The sequence below is a fragment of the Elephantulus edwardii genome, unplaced genomic scaffold, assembly GCF_000299155.1.
Source record: "Elephantulus edwardii isolate Elephantulus edwardi_28Jun2011 unplaced genomic scaffold, EleEdw1.0 scaffold00013, whole genome shotgun sequence".
Classification (NCBI taxonomy): Eukaryota; Metazoa; Chordata; class Mammalia; order Macroscelidea; family Macroscelididae; genus Elephantulus; species Elephantulus edwardii.
The window spans coordinates 20,021,624-20,041,489 of record NW_006399763.1 but is presented as its reverse complement, the minus strand read 5'-3'; the positions used below and the strand labels follow the sequence as shown (position 1 = coordinate 20,041,489).

At 38.9% G+C, this 19,866-nt stretch overlaps 1 protein-coding gene across 1 annotated transcript in view; it reads right to left on the bottom strand.

The window, feature by feature from the left end:
* Nucleotides 1-17,681, bottom strand: part of MMS22L (MMS22-like, DNA repair protein) — a 171,441-nt gene extending 153,760 nt beyond the window's left edge. The window contains exons 1-3 of the mRNA XM_006881199.1: nt 17,524-17,681; nt 14,803-14,928; nt 11,812-11,861 (exon numbers count right to left, since the gene is read on the bottom strand). Of these exons, the coding sequence (XP_006881261.1) occupies nt 11,812-11,861; nt 14,803-14,928; nt 17,524-17,681 (334 nt within the window). The remainder of the gene's footprint in view (nt 1-11,811; nt 11,862-14,802; nt 14,929-17,523) is intronic.
* Nucleotides 17,682-19,866: the final 2,185 nt, after the last annotated feature.

Sequence of the window (19,866 nt, the reverse complement as noted above, 5' to 3'; positions counted from 1 at the left end):
GTTATGTTTACTTTATAGAATGACTCTGGGAGTGTGCCTTTTTCTATTTTTTGAAACAATTTAAGAGAAACTGGTGACAATTCCTTTCTGAATGTTTTATAGAATTCAGCTATGAAGCCATCTGGGCCAGAACTTTTTTTGTGGGGCAATCTTTTTTGACCTGCTTACTTTCTACTTTTGTTATGGATTTGTTAATGTATTCTACATCTGCAGGTGTCTATCTGGATAGGGTATGAGTGTCTCAGAATTTGTCCATTTACTCTGGGTTTTCAAATTTATCAATAAAGTTTTTCATAATACTCCATTATTGATGTAATTTCAGCTCACTGTATTATAATATCACCTTTAATTTTTTATTCAAGGTACTTACGTCTTTTCCTTCTTTTCGTTAAGTTTACCAGTGGTTTGTCTGTTTTGTTGATTCTTTCTCAGAATCAGCTTCTGGTCTTCTTGATGTCTTCCGTTGCTAGTCTAGTTTTCTAGTCCATTGATTTCAGCTTTTATCCTTATAATTTTCTTTCTCCTGGAGGCTGTGGGAATAGACTATTCTTTTTCTATTTCATGGAATGTTGAGTTAGGTCATTAATTGTACTTCTTTCTTCCTTTTTTATATGTTTGTCTATTGGTATTTTTTTGTTTGTTTTTTGTTCCCTTGAGGACTGTCTTTGCTGTATTACAGAAGTTTGATATGTTGTGTTTTCATTGTTTTGAGGGACTTTTTTATTTCATTTTTTATTTTTTCTATAACCCAGTCGTGTTATGTTATTGTTGTTTTTAGGTGCCATTTAGTCATGTATGTCTCATAACAACTCTGAACAGCAAACCTGAAACCTAGCAGGGTATTATTCCACATGGGTAGTTTTTGATCCATTATCCACCTGTTTTGTTAAACTTTGTAGTTTTATCCCATTGTGCTCTGAAAAAAACATTTTGTATTATTTCAGTGTTTTTTTAAAGTTTTTTGAGGCTTGCTTTATCTCCTAATATATGATAAATTCTTTTCCTGATCTTGAACCAACTAGTGTTTCCTTGCTCTGTTCTGATCATCGCTTCCTGGTCCAAGAATAGGTTTCACATGAGCACAATCAAGTTTCCCATTCTTAGGGTTAGCCAGAGTTTGCTGTGATCCACACAGTCAAATACCTGTATAAAGTCAATGAAACACAGACATTTCTCTGTTACTCTTAGCTGTCAGCCAATATCCATCTCATAATAGCATCTCTGGTGCCATAGCCTCATCTAAAGTGGGCTTGTATTTCTGGTAGTTCTCTGTCAATGCACTGTTCCAGTCATTTTTGGATAATCATCAGCAGGATTCTGCTTGCATGTGATATCAGTGATGTTGTTGTTGTTGTTGTTGTTATGTGCCGTCGAGTCACCTACGACTCATAGCGACCCTATGTACAACAGCCCTAAACTCCGCTCTCTCCTGTGCCAGTCACACTGTCTCTGACACTCCCATTCCAATTATCCCAGTCACTGAATCAATCCACCTCATAGAGGGCCTTCCTCTCCTGCGCCATCCCTCCACCCTCCCAAGCACGATGTCCCTCTCTAAGGACTGGTCTCTCCTCACAACATGTCCAAAGTAAGTTAGACGGAGCCTCAGAATCCTTGCCTCCAAGGAGCCACCCGGTTTAACCCTCTCCAGGACAAATTTGTTTGTTTTCCTAGCAGTCCATGGTATTCTCAATACTCTTCTCCAGCACCACAGCTCAAAGGCATCAATTCTCCTTCTATCCTCCTTGGTCATTGTCCAACTCTCTGATGCATAACAGGTGATTGAGAAGACCATGGCCTGTATCAGACGCACCTTAGTCTCCAGAGAGACACCACTGCTCTTCAGCACTTTGGAGAGGTCCCTAACAGCAGACTTTCCCATGGCAATGCGCCTTTTAATTTCCTGGATACTCTTCATTAATTTCCATACTCTGTTGGGTCAACATTTTTTGAAATAAGAACAAATATGGGATCTCTTTTAGTCAGGTGACCAGGCAGTCATCCTCCAGTTTTCCTGGCACAACTTTGTGAGCATATCCAGGGCAGCATTTGTCTATTGAAGTATGTCAAGTGGTATTCCATTAATATCTGGGAACTTATTCTTTGCCAACTCCTTCAGAGCAGCTTGAACTTCCTTCTTCATTACCATTGCCTCTTGATCATATTTTGGTTTCATTAAATTCTTCCATGTCAGTCAATTCTTTTTTTTGGTACAGCAACTCCATGTACACATTCCTAGTAGACCAACTGAGTAGAGTAACAGGATACAAGATCAATATACACAAATCAGTAGGATTCAAAAAGGAAACAAAGAAAGCAATACCATTTACAATGCTGTTGTGCCTTTGAGTCAGAATAGATCATAGTTGACCTTCCAGAAAAAAAATAAAAAAATGACGTGTTAGGCATAGCACTCTCTGACCTCAACCACCACCACAAAGCCAAAATAACCAAAACAGTATGGTACTGCTACAAAGACAGACACACAGTCAATGGAACAGAATCAAGAACCCAAAAAGGAACCAATCTACCTACGGGCAACTAGTATTTGAAAAGAAAACTAAACCTATCAAAATAGGAAAATGACAAACTCCTCAACAAATAATATTGGCAAAACTGTACATCTACCTACAGAAAGCTAAAGCAGGATGCACATGTCACACCAGGCACAAAACAAAACAAAAAAAATCCTCAAGGTAAGTCAGAGACCTAGGGATAAAGCCCCAAATTATTAAGATCACAAGAGCCAAAATGGGAATAAATTTAGAATGCCATGCCCATGGTATAAATAGGCTTGCAAATATAGCAAGAAATGCACAACCAGGAAAGGTCAAAATCAACGAATAGGACCTTCTAAATTCTTGTATGCTTCAAATTTTTTTTTCCCCAATAGGGTGAAAAGATAATCTATAGACTAGGGAATAACATTTGGCAATGATAAGGGACTCAACAAACATTTACAGAACACTCCAGGGCCTCCACAAGGAAAAGACTGGTAACTCAAACACAAAATGAGCAAAAAACATAGAAAGACTTTTCACAAAGGAAGACATTCAGATGCCCAACAGACACATGAAGAAATGCTCAAAATCACTGGCAATCAGAGAGATGCAAATCAAAACCACAATGAGATATCATCTCACTCCAGTACCAGTGGCAAAGTTTAACAGGACAGCAAGCAATAAATGTTGACAAGGATGTGAAGAGACTGAAACTCTCATACAATGTTGGTGGGTCTATATAATGGTATAAAGGTAGTCTGGCATTTCCTCAAAAAGCTGAACAAAGAAACCCCATTTGCAACATCTATTTTACTCCTAAGAATATACCCCCAGGAAAATAGACCTGAGATAAATGGAGATTTGTACACATATGTTCACAGCAGCATTATACATCTTAGAAAAGAACCCAAACAAATGTCCATCAACAAACAAATGGATTGAGAAGCTATGGTACATGGTATAACCACACAATGGAATACTACACAAAACTAAGGAGCAACGATTTCACAATATACTGTATAACATGGGAGAGAGAGTCTAGAAAGCATTATAGCATCTAGAAAGCTGAGTAAACTAACTCAGTCCCATAAGTATTAATATACTACAAAAGATCATTACTATAAAAATAGAAGAGTAATAAGAGAAATATAAAAGTACAAAAAAGGAAGGTGAGGTGGAGGGGGGCAGGAGGGGAGAGTATGGGAGAGAGAAGAATCTCTAGTGAATAATTTTATAAAGAACAATCTATATGAATGATCATTTGAAACACAGTGTGCATGAAGGAAGGTGTGAAACACAATGTTACCTGAATGAAACACATTGTACATGAATTCTGTATACAAATCAATACCAAAAATGGTGAGAATTTTAAGCGACAAATTCTCATGTCTATTAAACATAAAGGAAATGCATTCATTTCTGAACTGGAATTAGTTGAGCAAACATTGTCACTTCTCTGATAAAATGAAGAGTAGCTTAAGTGAGAAGTAGTTGTGCAAATATTCCTTTATCAAGCACTATTGTTGTTATGTAGTGTTGAGGCACTTGCAACTCATAGCGACCCTATGTACAGCCCTGAAACCTGCTCTATCTTGTGCCAATCTTATTGTCTCTGACACACCTACCCTCACTATCCCAGTTACTGAATCAATCCATCTCATCGAGGGTCTTCCTCTCTTGCACTGTCCCTCCACCCTTCCAAGCATGATGTCCCTCTCCAAGGACTGGTCTCTCTTTGCAACATGCCCAAACTATGTCAGAAAAAGCCTCAGGATCCTACATTTCTCAAAACAATGACTTAAACTTTAGAGCCTTAACAGTTTTATTAAACTGTTATTTCCTGATCATTTCCTCCTCCATATTTAGAAAATATTGATTGACTTCTAGGATGAAATACAAGGAACTCTGTTGGCACCATGGTTAAGCCTTTAGCTGTTGCCCATAAAGATGGAAAGTTCAAACTCAGAAACACCCCAAGACAAAGACATGCTAATCTACTTCTGCAATATCATAGCCTAAGAAACCCTATGGTGTAGCCTACTGTTGCATGGGATCATTGCAAGGCAAATTTGATTTGAAAGCATCTGAACAATAATAGAAAAGTCAATTTTTGTCCACTGCCCTCAAGTCAGAACCAATTAGGCTGTCAAGCACAGGGGAGGAGATTACCCATCTTTCTCTCTCAAAATGACTGGTGGATTTGAACCACCAGAGGCACAGTTTTTGGGTTAAGAACACAACTTCCTACAGATTATGCCACTAGAGCTCCCCTTAGAAGTAGAGATAAAATAGAATAAAAGATAGAATTGTGATGACAAAGATTTTTCAGACACCCAAAGCGCAGATCATAAAACAGAGGCTAGCAGTTCAAACCCTCCAGCTGCTCTGTGGAAGAAAGATGAGGTAATCTATCCCCATTAAGATTTACAATCTTGGAAACATGATGGAGGCTTGTCAGGAGTCAAAACTAACTATACAGCAGTGAGTCTGTAGCTTGGTATTAGAAGACAATTCTCAAATTACCACTCTTACCCCAATCATCACCCTATAAACAATTACACTGCTCTGCTCATGTAAGGGGAATTTCATTAATGCTATGATCTATTATATAATGCTGTTGTGCTGACTCTCCAACAGGATTTCAAAGGCAGTAAATCACACAGGAGGACACTGTCCATCCTTCTCCCACAGAGCACTTCTGCCTTTAGGATTGCAAAACAGCTTCATGCCACTAGTCAACAAAAGCTCCTTGATATACAGTAGTTGTTTTTATGTGCCTTTGAGTCTTCTGTGACTCACAGTGATCCTATTTACAAGAGGTCTGAAGCCTGCTGTGTCCTGAGCCAATCTCACTGATTCTGATACACCTACTCCCAATGTCCCAATTACTGTATCAGTCCATCTCATCCAGGGTCTTCCTGTCCTGTGTTGTTGCTCCACCCTTCTGAACATGATGTCCTTCTCCAAAAATCAATCCCTCCTAGGACCAAAATATGTGAGACAGAGCTTCAAAATCCTAACCTCTAGAAAGAAACTTGGTTTCACCCTCTCTAAGATGACCTATTTGTTTTCTTGGCAGTCCATGGTATGTTCAAGACTCTTCTCCAGAGAGTTCTACCAAAATTCAAAGGCATCAATTCTTCTTCTGTCATCCTTAGTCATTGTCCAGCTCTCTGATATATAGCAAGTAATTGTGAACAGGTGCACCTTAGTCTCTAGACTGACATCGTTGGTTTTCAGTACTCTGGAGAGGTCCTTAACAGCAGATTTTCCCAGTGCAATTCATCTTTTGATTTTCTGACTGCTGGTTCCAAGAGTGTTGATTGTGGATCTAAGCAAGCTGTAACTGTTAACAAACTCAATCTCTTCTCCACCCATCACTATGCTGCCAATGGCCCAGTGGTGAGAATCACTGTCTTCTTGATGTTGAGCTTGAATTCATATTGAATACGATAGTCCTTGACCTTCTACAGCAAGTGCTTCAGGTCATCCTCAGCTTCAACAAGCAAGGTTGTGTCTTCAGCATAACACAGTTTGTTGATGAGTCTTCCTCAATCCTCCTGATATAGCCATATTCATCTGCATATAGCCCAGATTCTTGAAAAGTCACCAGTAAAAACTAGGCCAGGTACTAACTACAGAACAGACCATTAGCTCTACTCATATGCAAGGTCAAATTAAAGTTAAAGAAGGTCAAATCAAATCGACAGGAATAAAAATTTCATCTTGAGTCTATCCTATGTGAATTTCAAAACCAACTCAGGAACGGGTTTGAGGCCTTGAACACTAGTAAACAAAAATTAGATGAGCTGTGTGAGGATATCAACAATATCAACCATGAAAAATGCAAAAGATCATTACAAAGATGTAGGAAGAAGAAAGGACCAAAATGGATGTTAGAGAGACTCTCAATATTGCAGTAGAGTGATGAGAAGCCAAAGCAAAGGGAAGAAATCAAGAAGGAGCTGAAGCACAGGAAGACAAAGTAAAGTATTGCAATGAAATGTGCAAGAAGCTGAAATTGGAAAATCAAATGCACTCAGCATTTCTTAAGCTGAAGGAAATAAAGAACAAATTCAAGCTGAGAGTTGCAATACTTAAGGATGCTATGGCAGAATACTGTATGATCCAGGACACATTAAAAGAAGATGGAAGGAGTGTACGGTACCGAAAAGAATTGTCTGAGGAGGGGAGATTTTAATCATAGGGTCACACAATTTGATGGGTGGAGAGGGGGGTGGGTAAAGGAAAGAGGAAGGATCCAGCAAGAAAAACAATGTATACGAATTTGTAAGTAAACCAGTAAAAACAAAAATTTTATTTTAAATTAAAAAAAAATAATTGACTGACACACAAGAATTTCAAGAAATGACATATGGTCAAGTAGCAATGGTGATGAAGAAGGAAGTGCAGGCTGCTCTGGCTTCAAAAAATAAGCCCCAGGAACTGATGGAATCCCAACTGACATAATTCAACAAACAGATGCTGCCCTGGATGTCCTCATCAGGTTGTGCCAAGAAATCTGGAGGACAACTTGGACAACTGACTAGAAGAGATCCATATTTATTCACATTCCAAAAAAAGATGACCCGACAGAGTGTGGAAATTACTGAACAATATCACTAATATCACATGCAAACAAAATGCTGCCGAAGATTATCCAAAAATGTCTAGAACAGTACATTGTCAGAGAACTACTAGCAATACAAGCTGTGTTTAGAAGAATTTGTGGTACTAAAGACAATATTGCCAATATCAGATGGATCTAGGCAGAAAGCAAAGAGTACCAGAGAAATGTCCATCCATGTTTCATTGACCATGCAAAGGCATATGACTATGTGGATCACAATAAATTGTAGTTAGAACCTTGAGAAAATGAGAATCCCAGGACACTTGATTGTCCTCACAGGACAATCTGAACTAGGCCCAGGAAGCACTCCTCACAACGGAGCAAGGAAACACTGCACGGTTCAAAAAAAATATACAGTAGACCTGTGAATAACGCAGAGGTTAGGGGCAATCCCTCAAGCAGCCAGAAATCAACTTATAAAAACTTAAATACTCATAACCTACCACTGATTAGAATAAATAATTCCAATAAGATAAATACCCAATTAACATTAAAATAGCATTTCCAAAATCAGATAAAGTGGTATTTTACAAAAAGTTAAGGACGTTCATGATGTAATAGCAATAATTTCACTAATTTTTTATTCTTAAAATCAAAACACCGAGCCACACACTGGATTCATTAATAAAAATAAAAAAATCAGCATATAAGTGGACCTGTACAGTTCAAGCTTATGTTGTTCAAGGGTTGACTGAATATAAATAACTCTGCCAAAGCTGTGTCTTTTGCTTTAAATCCTACATCTGTCACCATCTGATTCCCAGTTCTTAGAAGCAGAACCAGTGGCTTATGGCCTGACCTAATGTGCCAGCTTCTGCAGCCTTGTGAAGCCAGCATTCTGTCATTTTGTCTGACAATGTGGATTCATCAGCTCCCGTTACCTATGTGTTGGGGAAAACATTCAGCTTGATGCCTAACCTACTGATGGTGAGATTTTTCAGCCTCAACAACTGTGTGAACCATTATACTAATAGTCCATTAGTTCTGTGAAACATTGCAGCCAATTACAAAATTCAAAGGATGGGAGGGAAAGAACTGAGGGGAGGAGGACATGTCAATGTTAGAGATGATGGAGTGGTAAAGCTGTTTGGAGATGTCGGACATTAGCAAAATCTTTAACCTTTACCTTATAGGAACAAGTTTTGTGCAGATCCTGCTAAAAGAAATTACTCTTTTAGGAATGCAAGGAATCCAAATGCAAAGGGAGCTCATCAAAGGAAAAAGGCAGGGAAAAAAGGTATAATTGTGCTGCAAAGTCCCCATTTGGTATGTACACAGCAAACATAGTAATCTAAGTCTACATCAGAACAGGATAAGAAAAAACGTGCTTCCATGGAAAAAATGAAATAGATGGCCTACTTGACACATTTGGCATTGTTGTTGTTGTACCATAGAGTTGGAACTGACCCATAGCTGACTCTCAATGAGATGGGTTTAGGTGAGTAGGTGTGTCGGAGGCAATGCGATTGGCACAGGATAGAGCAGGGTTTAGGGCCACTGTACATCGGGTCACTATGAGTCGCAGATGACTCGAACACATGAGAAAATACTCTTAAATCTGCATCAGTCGCATTAACAACTAATATACATTCTTATGATCGTTAATACAGGAAATGTTGTGTATCATCAAGTTGGAGCTAACCCGTAACAGACCCTCCAGAGGGTTTTCAGAGGCAGTTATTGCATGAGAGATTGACCAGAGCAGCCGGTAGATTCAAATCACATGCCTTCGAGACTGCAGCACAGCTTCTTGAGACGAGGCCACCAGAGCTCTCTTAAGAAATATTCTCTTTTATTTCCTCAAGATGTAAAAGGAAGAAAATGAAATATAGCTTGATTCTACATCAACCCTGAAAAATAGTATCTACAGCTCTATATAATAGCAGACACCAGCAAAACATGCATGTATGGTATCCTACACAATTAGAAAGTAATTATGCGAATATAACAAATAGGAGAATAAGAATCACATTCACTAGCAGTAAATAACCACACTTAGGAGGTTTCTGGGGAAGGATGAGGTACAGTTAACAACATACGTTTATAAGAAAGCCCTGACATAGATAGGCAGTAAGGGGAGACTGATCTCTAGGTAATCTATACTACCGCTAATCTAAGAAATGTCATTTCAAGCTTTTTTAAACAACAAACCAGCCAAAAGAAGTACTTTAATAAATACTCCATTGAAATAGTTGTAGGCCAATAAGTTTTCCTCAATAAATAATTTTACATAATGTATCAATTGATTTCAATCACTTCATAGTGTAAAGGTATTTTGTGGTATTTCCACTGTAATCCTTTAGAAGCTCACCCAGAGTCTTCAAATTCTTTGGCATGATTTATAGTGATTTTACGTCTTCCAAATGCATTACTCTCTCACAGATACAACCATATATAATTACTACTTACGCCCTGCTCCCTGGATTTTCATTCTTTAGTGTAACTTACTATCTGTGCTCATATAGTTGCTTCTCTCTGGACCTCTTCTTGTTCAAAAGTGTTTTACCTAACCAACTTCAATTCTTCTAGTCACATAGCCCTGGTGTGTCCACTTGCCCTACAGAGGTAACTTGTGGTCGCTGTGAAGCTGAACACTGTGACACTGATAAATCAAATGTGATAACTGTTACCCATGGTGGACAGTGTTTAGTGGCACGCCCCGGTTAAAACAAGCTTAGAAGCAGGTGTGGCATCTACTTCCATAAATTGTTTGCCTCCAGAAACCCTATGAGAACCTGGAGAAAGGATTAAAATCACTCAAGTGTTGAGTACTTTTGTTCACAGGGTCGCTATGAGTCGCCTATGACTCATCGGCACTTAATAACAACTAACTTCAAAATCCAGAACTGGAATCACTTAGTGATGAGCATAAATTAAGACGAAACCACCTTTGGCTCCCATAGGAACTTTTACATGCCTTTACCACATTTCACTTTATTATAAAGGATAATGCTTGCATGTCTATTCATCCTCCTCACAACTGCAAAAGGATGATTTTCCTCTCTGATACTACAGCACCTTACAAAGGACCTGACATGAAGAAAGCGCTCCTTGGTTGATGATGAAATGGTAATATTTAACATTTACTGAGAACATACTTAAAAATATACCAAAACAAGCAAAAATGATCCTGTGAGAAGATACCCAATATCCATGACATAATGTTACCAACTGAAAAGAAATAATTTCATGTAACACCAAAAATTATCAGACAGGGTTACTCTGTAATTTTGGTGTACCAAGCCTAACAGGTCTCTCTCTATCAACCCATTTAAACCCAGAAATAAAGCACAACGTGATCACAAAAAAAAAGGTAAGCATTCTCTTCAAATTAAAGTGAACTGCTTCTGAACTAATGGGAACACTACTGTCCTTCAGTGTATCCTTCTACCCAGCAAAAAGTAACACTCCAAAGGATCAAATTTTTCTGTTCCCAAGAAAATCTAATCCAAAATAAGGTCCTAGCCTCTTTAAACTCTCCTCTAATTATCCAGAACAATCAAAACTATACAACAAGTCTGTTTCTGCCTTTTCTTATTGAGAGAGACCTCATCTGTTCCTCATGATATGCCTGTTACTTTAGCAAGTTAATAAATCTATTTGACCAAAAATATGTTCCTAGTGATCACTGATTACTTGATATAAACATTAGAATAAATACTTACCATGTATTATGTTATCCTTCCAAGAACTCAGTGAGTCGAGGACTATTAACTGGAAGAACATCCATGGCACCCAAATGCCATGATTTGAAATACTGCATTGTACCAAAACTATAGAAAGGGCCTACAAAAAAACACATTGCCCCTCACTTCTTTTCATTATCTTAACCATATCACCTTAAAAACAGTAATTCATTAAATGCCAAAAGCAAAGATGCACACAGAAACAGAAAAAGTAGCTAGCACAAAGCCTAACACTTTTTATTTCTCCTATAAATACTGTTGTTGTTGTTATGTGCCGTCGAGTTGTTTGCGACTCATAGCGACCTCATGTACAACAGCCCTAAACTGTGCTCTATCCTGTGCCAATCCCATTACCTCTGACACACCCATCCTGAGTACCCCAGTCACTGAATCAATCAACCTCATAGAGGGTCTTGCCCTCCTGCGCTGTCCCTCTACTCTACCCAGCATGATGTCCCTCTCTAAAGACCTGTCTCTCCTTACAACATGTCCAAAGTATGTCAGACATCTCCAAAATAAGTACTATAATTAACTTCAAGGAAACTTAATCTTAATAGCTATATTTTTGGGGAAATACTGTAAATCTCTGGTACAACAAAATGTAAAAGTCATACTTTTTTCTAAATAAATGCACTCTGTCCTCAACTTCTGGTCTAACATATCCTTAATAATACTCATGAGATCTCAACTAGGGCATCATAGACCGATGTAATGCAGTAGCACTCCTTTTCTGCCAATGAATGTGCATGATACTTAGAAAAAAAGGAAAGGACCAGTACTTGGAAAGGACATCATGCTGGGAAAGGTGGAGGGTCAGAGAAAGACGGGAAAACGCCCAATAATAACACAATGACTGTAACAATGGGCTCAAACATATCAGAAATTGTGGGGATGGTACAGGACAGGGAAAGGTTCACATCTGTTGTTGATAATATCACCATGAGCCAGAGGTAACCCAATGCTACCTAACAACAACAAAAACAGGAACACTTACCAAAATCACAGTTGGCTTGTAGTAAGGTTTCCAAATTGTATAGCTGTTGCCTAATTTAAAAAACATAAAAGTTAATTTACCATCATTTAAAGCATGTAACAATATCTGGATAATTATTCCAAATTTTCTCTCTTTACTAATACAATGGAACCAAATAACAGTTGACCCTCCAGCAGGGTTTTATACACTGTAAATTCCAGGGGAGGAGACTGTCTTGTGTTTCTCCTTCAGAATTGCTCATGGATTCGAATCACCAGAGAAGCGCCACCTTTAAGTTAGTCCCTACAACCAGACGATGACACCTGAAAGCTCCCTTACAAATCTATTATTTAGTTTTGATGTTTTTATTTGTTGATGAGATGTAATAATATTTATGAAAGGATTAATATTTAGTGAAGACTCTGATAGAAGAGAAAATGTGCCTTTGCTCCATTTTTCAATATCATAACATTTTCAAAAGTTGAATATAGTTTAGAAATAAAATTCAAATTATCATAGATTTCACTATCAGCAAGATAGTTCATATATTCAGGTTTAAAGCACTTATATAAAACATAAAGGTTAACAGTTAAAATGAATCATTAACTTATATAGTAAAGCAGTAATACTATTAAGAAAAGGAATAGAATAATGTGGACAGGAGTTATCAGCCAAAGCTACACTGATGATGTTCCAGCTTAATTCCTGATAGTAATCTCTTGTCCTTCTTCCAAGTTGCCTTTCAACTCACAGAAATTGATCTAACACATTCTCTGCATTATTCATGAGATCCTAATTAAGGCTTCATGATCCTAAAAAGGATTCATAGCATACATTCTAAAGACTCATTCATTCAGGAATATTTAACAGCTTATTCTTGCAACAACATAGAAGGTGCAAAACACCACACAATAATATCTTGTAACCTGGTCTCAAAGGAGTAATGGAGGGGGGAACCTTCCACATTTCAATTTAAATACAGCATATATGCCTTATATATAATTTTGCATAATAATCTTCCCTCAACAACTGACTCCACATCAAAATGTGATCCAAAATCTTAGACTGAAATTTTAAATAAGAAATTATTTAAAATTTGTCAATTGTGGTAATAGTATTATAGCATTATAAACCAGGAGGCAAGGACTCTGAAGCTTCGTGTGACATACTTTGGGCATGTTGCAAGGAGAGATGAGTCCTTGCAGAGGATGTCATGCTTGGGAGGATGGAGGGACAGTGCAAGAGAAGAAGACCCTCGATGAGATGGATTGATTCAGTGACTGGAGTAACGGGAGCAGGTGTGTCAGACAGTAAGGCTGGCACATAGAGCAGGTTTCAGGGCTACTGCACATAGGGGCACTATGAGTCGCAAGCAACTCAATGGCTCATAACAAAAACAAAAATGTATAGGGAGCTTTGGTGGCATAGAGGTAAGAAGCTGCACTGCAAACCCAAAGCCTCGTGGTTCAAATCCACCAGCTACTCCACAAAAGAAAGATGAGCAATCTCCTTCCTTGTGATTTGCTGCCTCTGAAAATATACTGGAAGGTCAGCTGTGAGTTGGTTCTGACTGTTGTTGTTATGTGCCATCGAGTCACTTGAGACTCATAGCGACCCTATGTACAACAGCCCTAAACTCTGCTCTGTCCTGTGCCAATCGCACTGTCTCTGACACTCCCATTCCAATTATCCCAGTCACTGAATCAATCCACCTCATAGAGGGCCTTCCGTTCCTGCGCTGTCCCTCCACCCTACCAAACATGATGTCCTTCTCCAAGGACCAGTCCCTCCTTACAACATGTCCAAAGTAAGTTAGACGGAGCCTCAGAATCCTTGACTCCAAGAAGCCACCGGTTTAACCCCTTCCAGGATGAATCTGTTTGTTTTCCTAGCAGTCCATGGTAGCCTCAATACTCTTCTCCAGCACCACAGCTCAAAGGCATCAATTCTCCTTCTATCCTCCTTGGTCATTGTCCAACTCTCTGATGCACAAAACAACAACATATTACATGTATGATATGTATATATATGTATAAAGATTTAAGAATAAGATGGTATGAATTGGCATTAAAATAAAGTCAAAAGAAAGGAGACAGGATATAAGAAATCGTGACAGCACTTTATTAAACGTTTTAACAGTATGTGAAAATATACTAGATTATTTTCTGTGTCTAAAAACTTTCATTAAAATTTTGCACAAGATCTTGAAATAGAATACAAATTATATTTCGATTACACAATCTAAAATAAGTATTTGGAAATATTTGTTCACTGTCTAAATATTGCTTAAAGACTATGTTTATTAAATAGCAAAAGCATGTTAAGATCTTCCCAAAATTATTCGACAATTCAAAGTCCTATATATTTGTCTTCAATACTCTAGTGGGCTGATGGTAGGAAGCTCCACTATAATCCAAAGCACATGGTTCAAATCCACCAGATGCCACGTGAGAAACAGAAGCTCTATCTCTTCTGATGAGATTTACTGCCTCTGAAAACCCTCTAGGGGATCAGCTATAAGTGGGTTCCAATTTGATGGCACACAACAACAATACATAGTATCATGTACAGAGGATAGATTACGAAAAGAATTAAAAAGAAACTAACTTAAAACACTATTCCATCAATCATAGCAGCTTAACTGTTACTTAAAAAATAATAATAATTTCAAACTCAGATTCCAACTTCAAGTTAGCAATCCTCCTTCAAGCTCCCAAGGTTGTAAATCTTTAACAGAAGAGTGTCTATAATTCTCCATAGGAGTTGTTCAGGAATTTGAAAGAGCAGAAAAGCATAGCCTTTGGATTATTAGTAGCCCAACTTGCTATGAACCACATATCCCTAAAACCATACTGAAACAACAAACCACTTCAGAGTGTTGTTATTATTCCTTTTCTTAAGTTACATTCTCGGTGGTCTCTAACAATTTTAATATTAGGAACCAACTGCCAATGTAATTTATAAAATGGAATATTATCTACTCTCAAAAGCAGTTATAACAAACAAACATACCTGAGTAAGTGGAAAAGTTTTCTAGTTGAGTCAACTAATGCAGTTTCTGTAACCCATTGAATGCCAAATATTTCCACTGTGTCCTCTTCAAAATTGGTTGGTAAAGGATCAAGATTCAAAATTAGTCTGAAATAAAAAATTCTGATTTAGTTTCACAAAAGTATGCTCATATTTAATACCAGGCCTTTCTTGATATTATACATATCTAGATTATACACCATATACTAAAAACTCTGTCATAAAATCAGGAAATGCCTTAGTTACATGTTCAGGATTACTACTTTAACTTTTGCTTTTAGGCATGTCAAGTTGCCTCTAACTCCAAGCAATTTCTGTTCAACAGAACAAATACGGCTGAGTCCTGCTCCAGCCTCAGTACCATTCTTACAGCCACTGCATCAACCCATCTTACTGAGAAACTTCCTCCTTTTTTTCACTGACACTCTATTTTACCAATTGTAATATTCTTCTCCAGAGACTGGCCTCTCCTGATAAAAATCACTAAAGTTCGTGAGGTGAAGTCTCACATTCCTTGATTCTAGAAAGCACTGTCGGTGGAATTCTTTATTCATTTGCTAGTTCTTCATTCTTCAGACAGTTCATAGGACAGTCAATACTCTTCATCAAAACTAATCTATCAGTTCTTTGGTTTTCTTTATTCATTGTCCATTTTCATATGCAAAGAGACAACTTGAAAATATGACTTGGGTCTGGTGTACTTAGTATTCAAAATATATCTTTGTTCATTGATACTTTAAATAGGTCCTTTACAGTAGATTTGTCCAAGCAACACATCCTTTATTTTGTTGACTGTTGCTTCCATGGTCATTGACTGTTCTTTTATGCTGTTGAGTGAGAAACAATCTGTAGCTGACACACCCAAAGGTTTCAAAGGCAGTTAACTGCATAGGAGATTGCCCAATCTTTTCCCACAGAGCAGCTGGGGTGGGATATTTAAACTGCAGGCCTTTGGGACTACAGCTCCACTTCTTACCACTCTAAACCTAATATTCATCTTTCTTCATTTTAAAGTATGCAGTATCCCATTTTATTTAAAGGACTGCTTCTTGGTCTATGTATATATTCTGTATGAGCACAATTAAATCTGTAGCTATGCGGCATTAAAAATAGAGTCATACATCGTGAAAAAAGAATAGCTAAAAATTAACATGGAAAGGAAACTGCAAAATGAGCCTATGGAATACAATTTTGCTTATCTTAATTAGTGGTCTCTTCAGTTGAATAATCTCTTTTAAGTGTTGCAAATAAGTGTTCCCAAAATATTTCCAAATATTAGCTTTACTGCAATATGTGCTTAGCCGACTAAGGCAAAAACATTGGAAAATTATTATTTCTGTGAACTTACACAAACTTTGTGCATTACAAATTTTAATTTGATAAAAATCTGGCTTATATAGGTGCATAAGTGTGTGTAGGAACTAAGATACAACAATGCTGTGTGTCTTACTTGAGAATTACTGGGAAGCTCTGGAATGTTATTTTATTCTTTAGAAGGAAGCATCATTCCAAACTTCAGGTAGTTCAGAATTCATTGCAGTAAATGAGAAAAGATTGAAGCTGTCAATAATTTTCTTAATTTAGACCAACAATCCACATCCAGAAAAGCAGTGGTCAAGAAGTCAAACAACAAGCTGCACTGGGAAAATAAGCTGCTGTGGACCTCCTGAAAGTGCTTAAGAGTAAAGATGTCAGTTTAAAGATTAAGGTGCACCTGACTCAGGCCATGGCATTTTCAACTGCTTCATATGCATGTGACAGCTAGAAAATAAATAAGAAATGTCAAAAAAGGACAAATCTGTCTTGAAAGAAGTGAAGTAAGAGTGCTCCTTTTCAGCAGAGATGTTGAGATTTTGTCTCATACTTTGGACATGTCATCATGTCCCTGGTAAAGGACATTATCCTTAGAAAAATAAGAGTTGATGAAAGAGGATGTCCCCCAATGAGATGAATAGACACAGTGACTGGAACAACTGGTTTAAACACATAAGAGACTATAAGGATGACAAAGGATTTGTCAGAGTTTTGTTTTGACAGCAAGTAACAACAATGACAGTAAATGGGAAGTCCAACTCCCTATCTAAAATGAGATAGCAGTGGGGTAATAAGAGAAATAATTTACTGACCTCTCCATACTAAAATACTTTTGTACAACTAACCAGGAACTCAACAACAGATTATGTTTCTAGCTGTGCGATATATTTATCTGATTACGAAAGTATTACTGGTTGTACAATCCCAGAGGTAAGCGGTTTGAATCCACCAGATGCTCTGCTGGAGAAGGAGGGGCAATCTCCTCCTGTACTAGTCAGATCCGATTTGATGGTACATATACAAAAAAATAATACATTTTTTAAAAAATATACTACCGGCAAAATTAATTTATTGCTGTTGTTATTATATGCCGTCGAGTCGTCTGCGACTCATAATGACCCTATGTACAACAGTCCTAAACACTACTCGATCTTGTGCCAATCTGTCTCTGACACACCTACCCCCTTTAGCGCAGTCACTGAATCAATCCATCCCATCGAGGGCCTTCCTCTCCTGCACTGTCCCTCCAGTCTCCGAAGCAAGATGTCCCTCTCCAAGGACTGGTCCCTCATTGCAACATAATTTACACGTCTAAAATAATCAACAATGCTGATCAAGAAAAAGCCAAGTCTCTGTTGTATGTGGGGTGGGTTTTTCTTTTAAACCTACCGTTTAAGGGCTCCGCTGGAAAGGTAGGACTCTCCAGAGAAACCTTTTCCTCCTCTATCTTCAAAAGCACAAGAAAAGCAAGGAGGTTTGCACCATTCCGTTCCCAGTTCCAACTCCAAACTGTCAGTCAGGAACACCGATGCAGAACTGTTATCCATTATTTACTTCATGTCCTAGAAAATTTACGGTATGTTATGATTACCAAAAAGAACTTTCAAAAATGTTCTTGTAGATGAGGCAGGCCAAGAGGTTACAATCTCAGGAAGCAGGAATCCTGCAAAGCAACAAGAAAAAGCTCTCAACCTCCCGTAGAAAGGAAAACACAAGGACAAGCCAAATAACTTTTAAAATTAAATTTATCAGAATGCGAACAAAAAGCACCCTTGATCGGCTCGTCTAGGTCGGATCTGTAGTCCAAGCAGTGGCGAAGAGGAAGGAGGGAAATGGTTACAGGACAGAGATAAAGGCTCAAGCCTGAGGCCTTGAACTGTACCCTCAGCTAAGTTACACGGAGCTGCAGAGTCTGTTTCCCCGCAGAACTGCAGGGGAAACTTTCACGCAGTTTCAGGGAGGGAATCACAGGGACAGTGCCCAGTGCCGAAGATCAAGACTCAGGGACTAGACCTACCAGGCAGCCGGCAAAAGTGAATGGACTCATCAAGCCCGGCACCGGGTGGTGTCTGGACTCCCCAGGGTTCCCCGTCCACAGGGCACACCTCACCTGTGCAATCTTCTAATGCAGGACCGGCCCCACGGGGTCCCGATCACTGTTTCTTAGCGCGGGGACCCAAACACAAGAAGAGCAAAACTCCCGCCAAGATGCGCGCGCCCAAAGAGGGCGGAGCTACAGGGCACCAGGCTGATGGTAAGATCGCGAGAACTGGCAGAAACTACTAGCGAGCCAGGAGCTCTCGCGAGAGAAAGCTACCAAAGCCTACTTGCAGAGAGACACTTGGAAAAAAAAAAAAAGGAAACTGACCCCGTGACCTCAGAAGGAGTCTTTGGCCTTTCTCCACCTGTCTTAGGGCGGAGTCAAATGAAAAACTGCAGGAGTAATCCCAAAGCAGTTGTCAGTTTCCTCCGGGATCCATGCCACGCCTCTTCTTCCTGGTTGTTGTTGTTTGGTGCCCTCGAGTCGTAGACGACTCATAGCGACCCTATGAATCAACAGCCTGAGCACTGTCCATACATAGTTTCCGGAGGCAAGCCATTTCGGAAGTGGATGCCACTCCTGCTTCCAGGCTTGATTTAGTCGGGAAGCTCCAGCCAACACTGTTCACCATGGGTACCCATTACCACCTTGAAGAATTTTTGACAGGAAAACAATTTGAATCTGGCCGAGGGCCGCAGATGAAAATCACTCACCTTCGGCTTGGGAGTTAACTTCCTTTCCACTAGGCCAACGAATGTCTTCTGCTCCTGGACTGTGGGCCAGACGAACGCACAAGTGAGGCTAGTTCAGTGTTGGAAAACGCTGAGTAAACAGGTGACTCTTGCTTCTGATTAAAAACTTTTGTTTCCTTTTTTTGCACCTGTCTAGACAGGTTTCCTCCATTAAATGTTCTTACTCCTAAGACTTTTTGCCTTAATTCAAAGATAATACCTTTCATTGTTATCTTGAAATTCAAAAAAACCGCCATCATTTTTAATTCAAATGCCCTGCTGTGACTTTGAGTATTGGCTGTTCTCTATTCTACTTAGTAGTTTGCCCTGTGTGTTCCATCACTGCATAGGGAACCCATCATAAAAGTATTATATTTTAGGGCATTATTTTTATCGTAGGAGTATGCAATGAGGGTTGCAGAGTGGATTATATTTGGGGGTAGGGGGGGGGGTTGGGGAGGTTCGGGGGGGGGATTGTGTACCAATGAGGGAGTTTTTCTTTTGCTTTTCAAGGAGAGGAGCAAACGGGGCGGGGGGGGGGTCGGGTGGGGGGGTTTAAGGGGGGAGGGGGGGTGCAACAATGAATGAATGGAATTCCAAAATCTCTGTAGATGTTCATTGAAATGAAAAATAACCTAAATTTTAAAAAAAAGTATTCTGTGTTAAAACCATCTATAGCACATTTTCCGACAACTGTGGAACTCTAGTAACTTAATAGTAAGGCATTGAGCTGCCAATGCAAAGGTGGTAGTGGTTGTTCTTATGTGCCGTTGAGTCTCCTGCTCTATCCTGTGCCAATCTTATTGTCTCTGAGACACCCATCCTCAGTCACTGAATCAGTCCATCTCATCAAGGGTCTTAGTCTCTTTCACTGTCCCTACACCCTCCCAAGCATGACTTCCCTCTCCAAGGACTGGTCCCTACTTGCAACATGTCCAAAGTATGTCAGCTGAAGCTTCG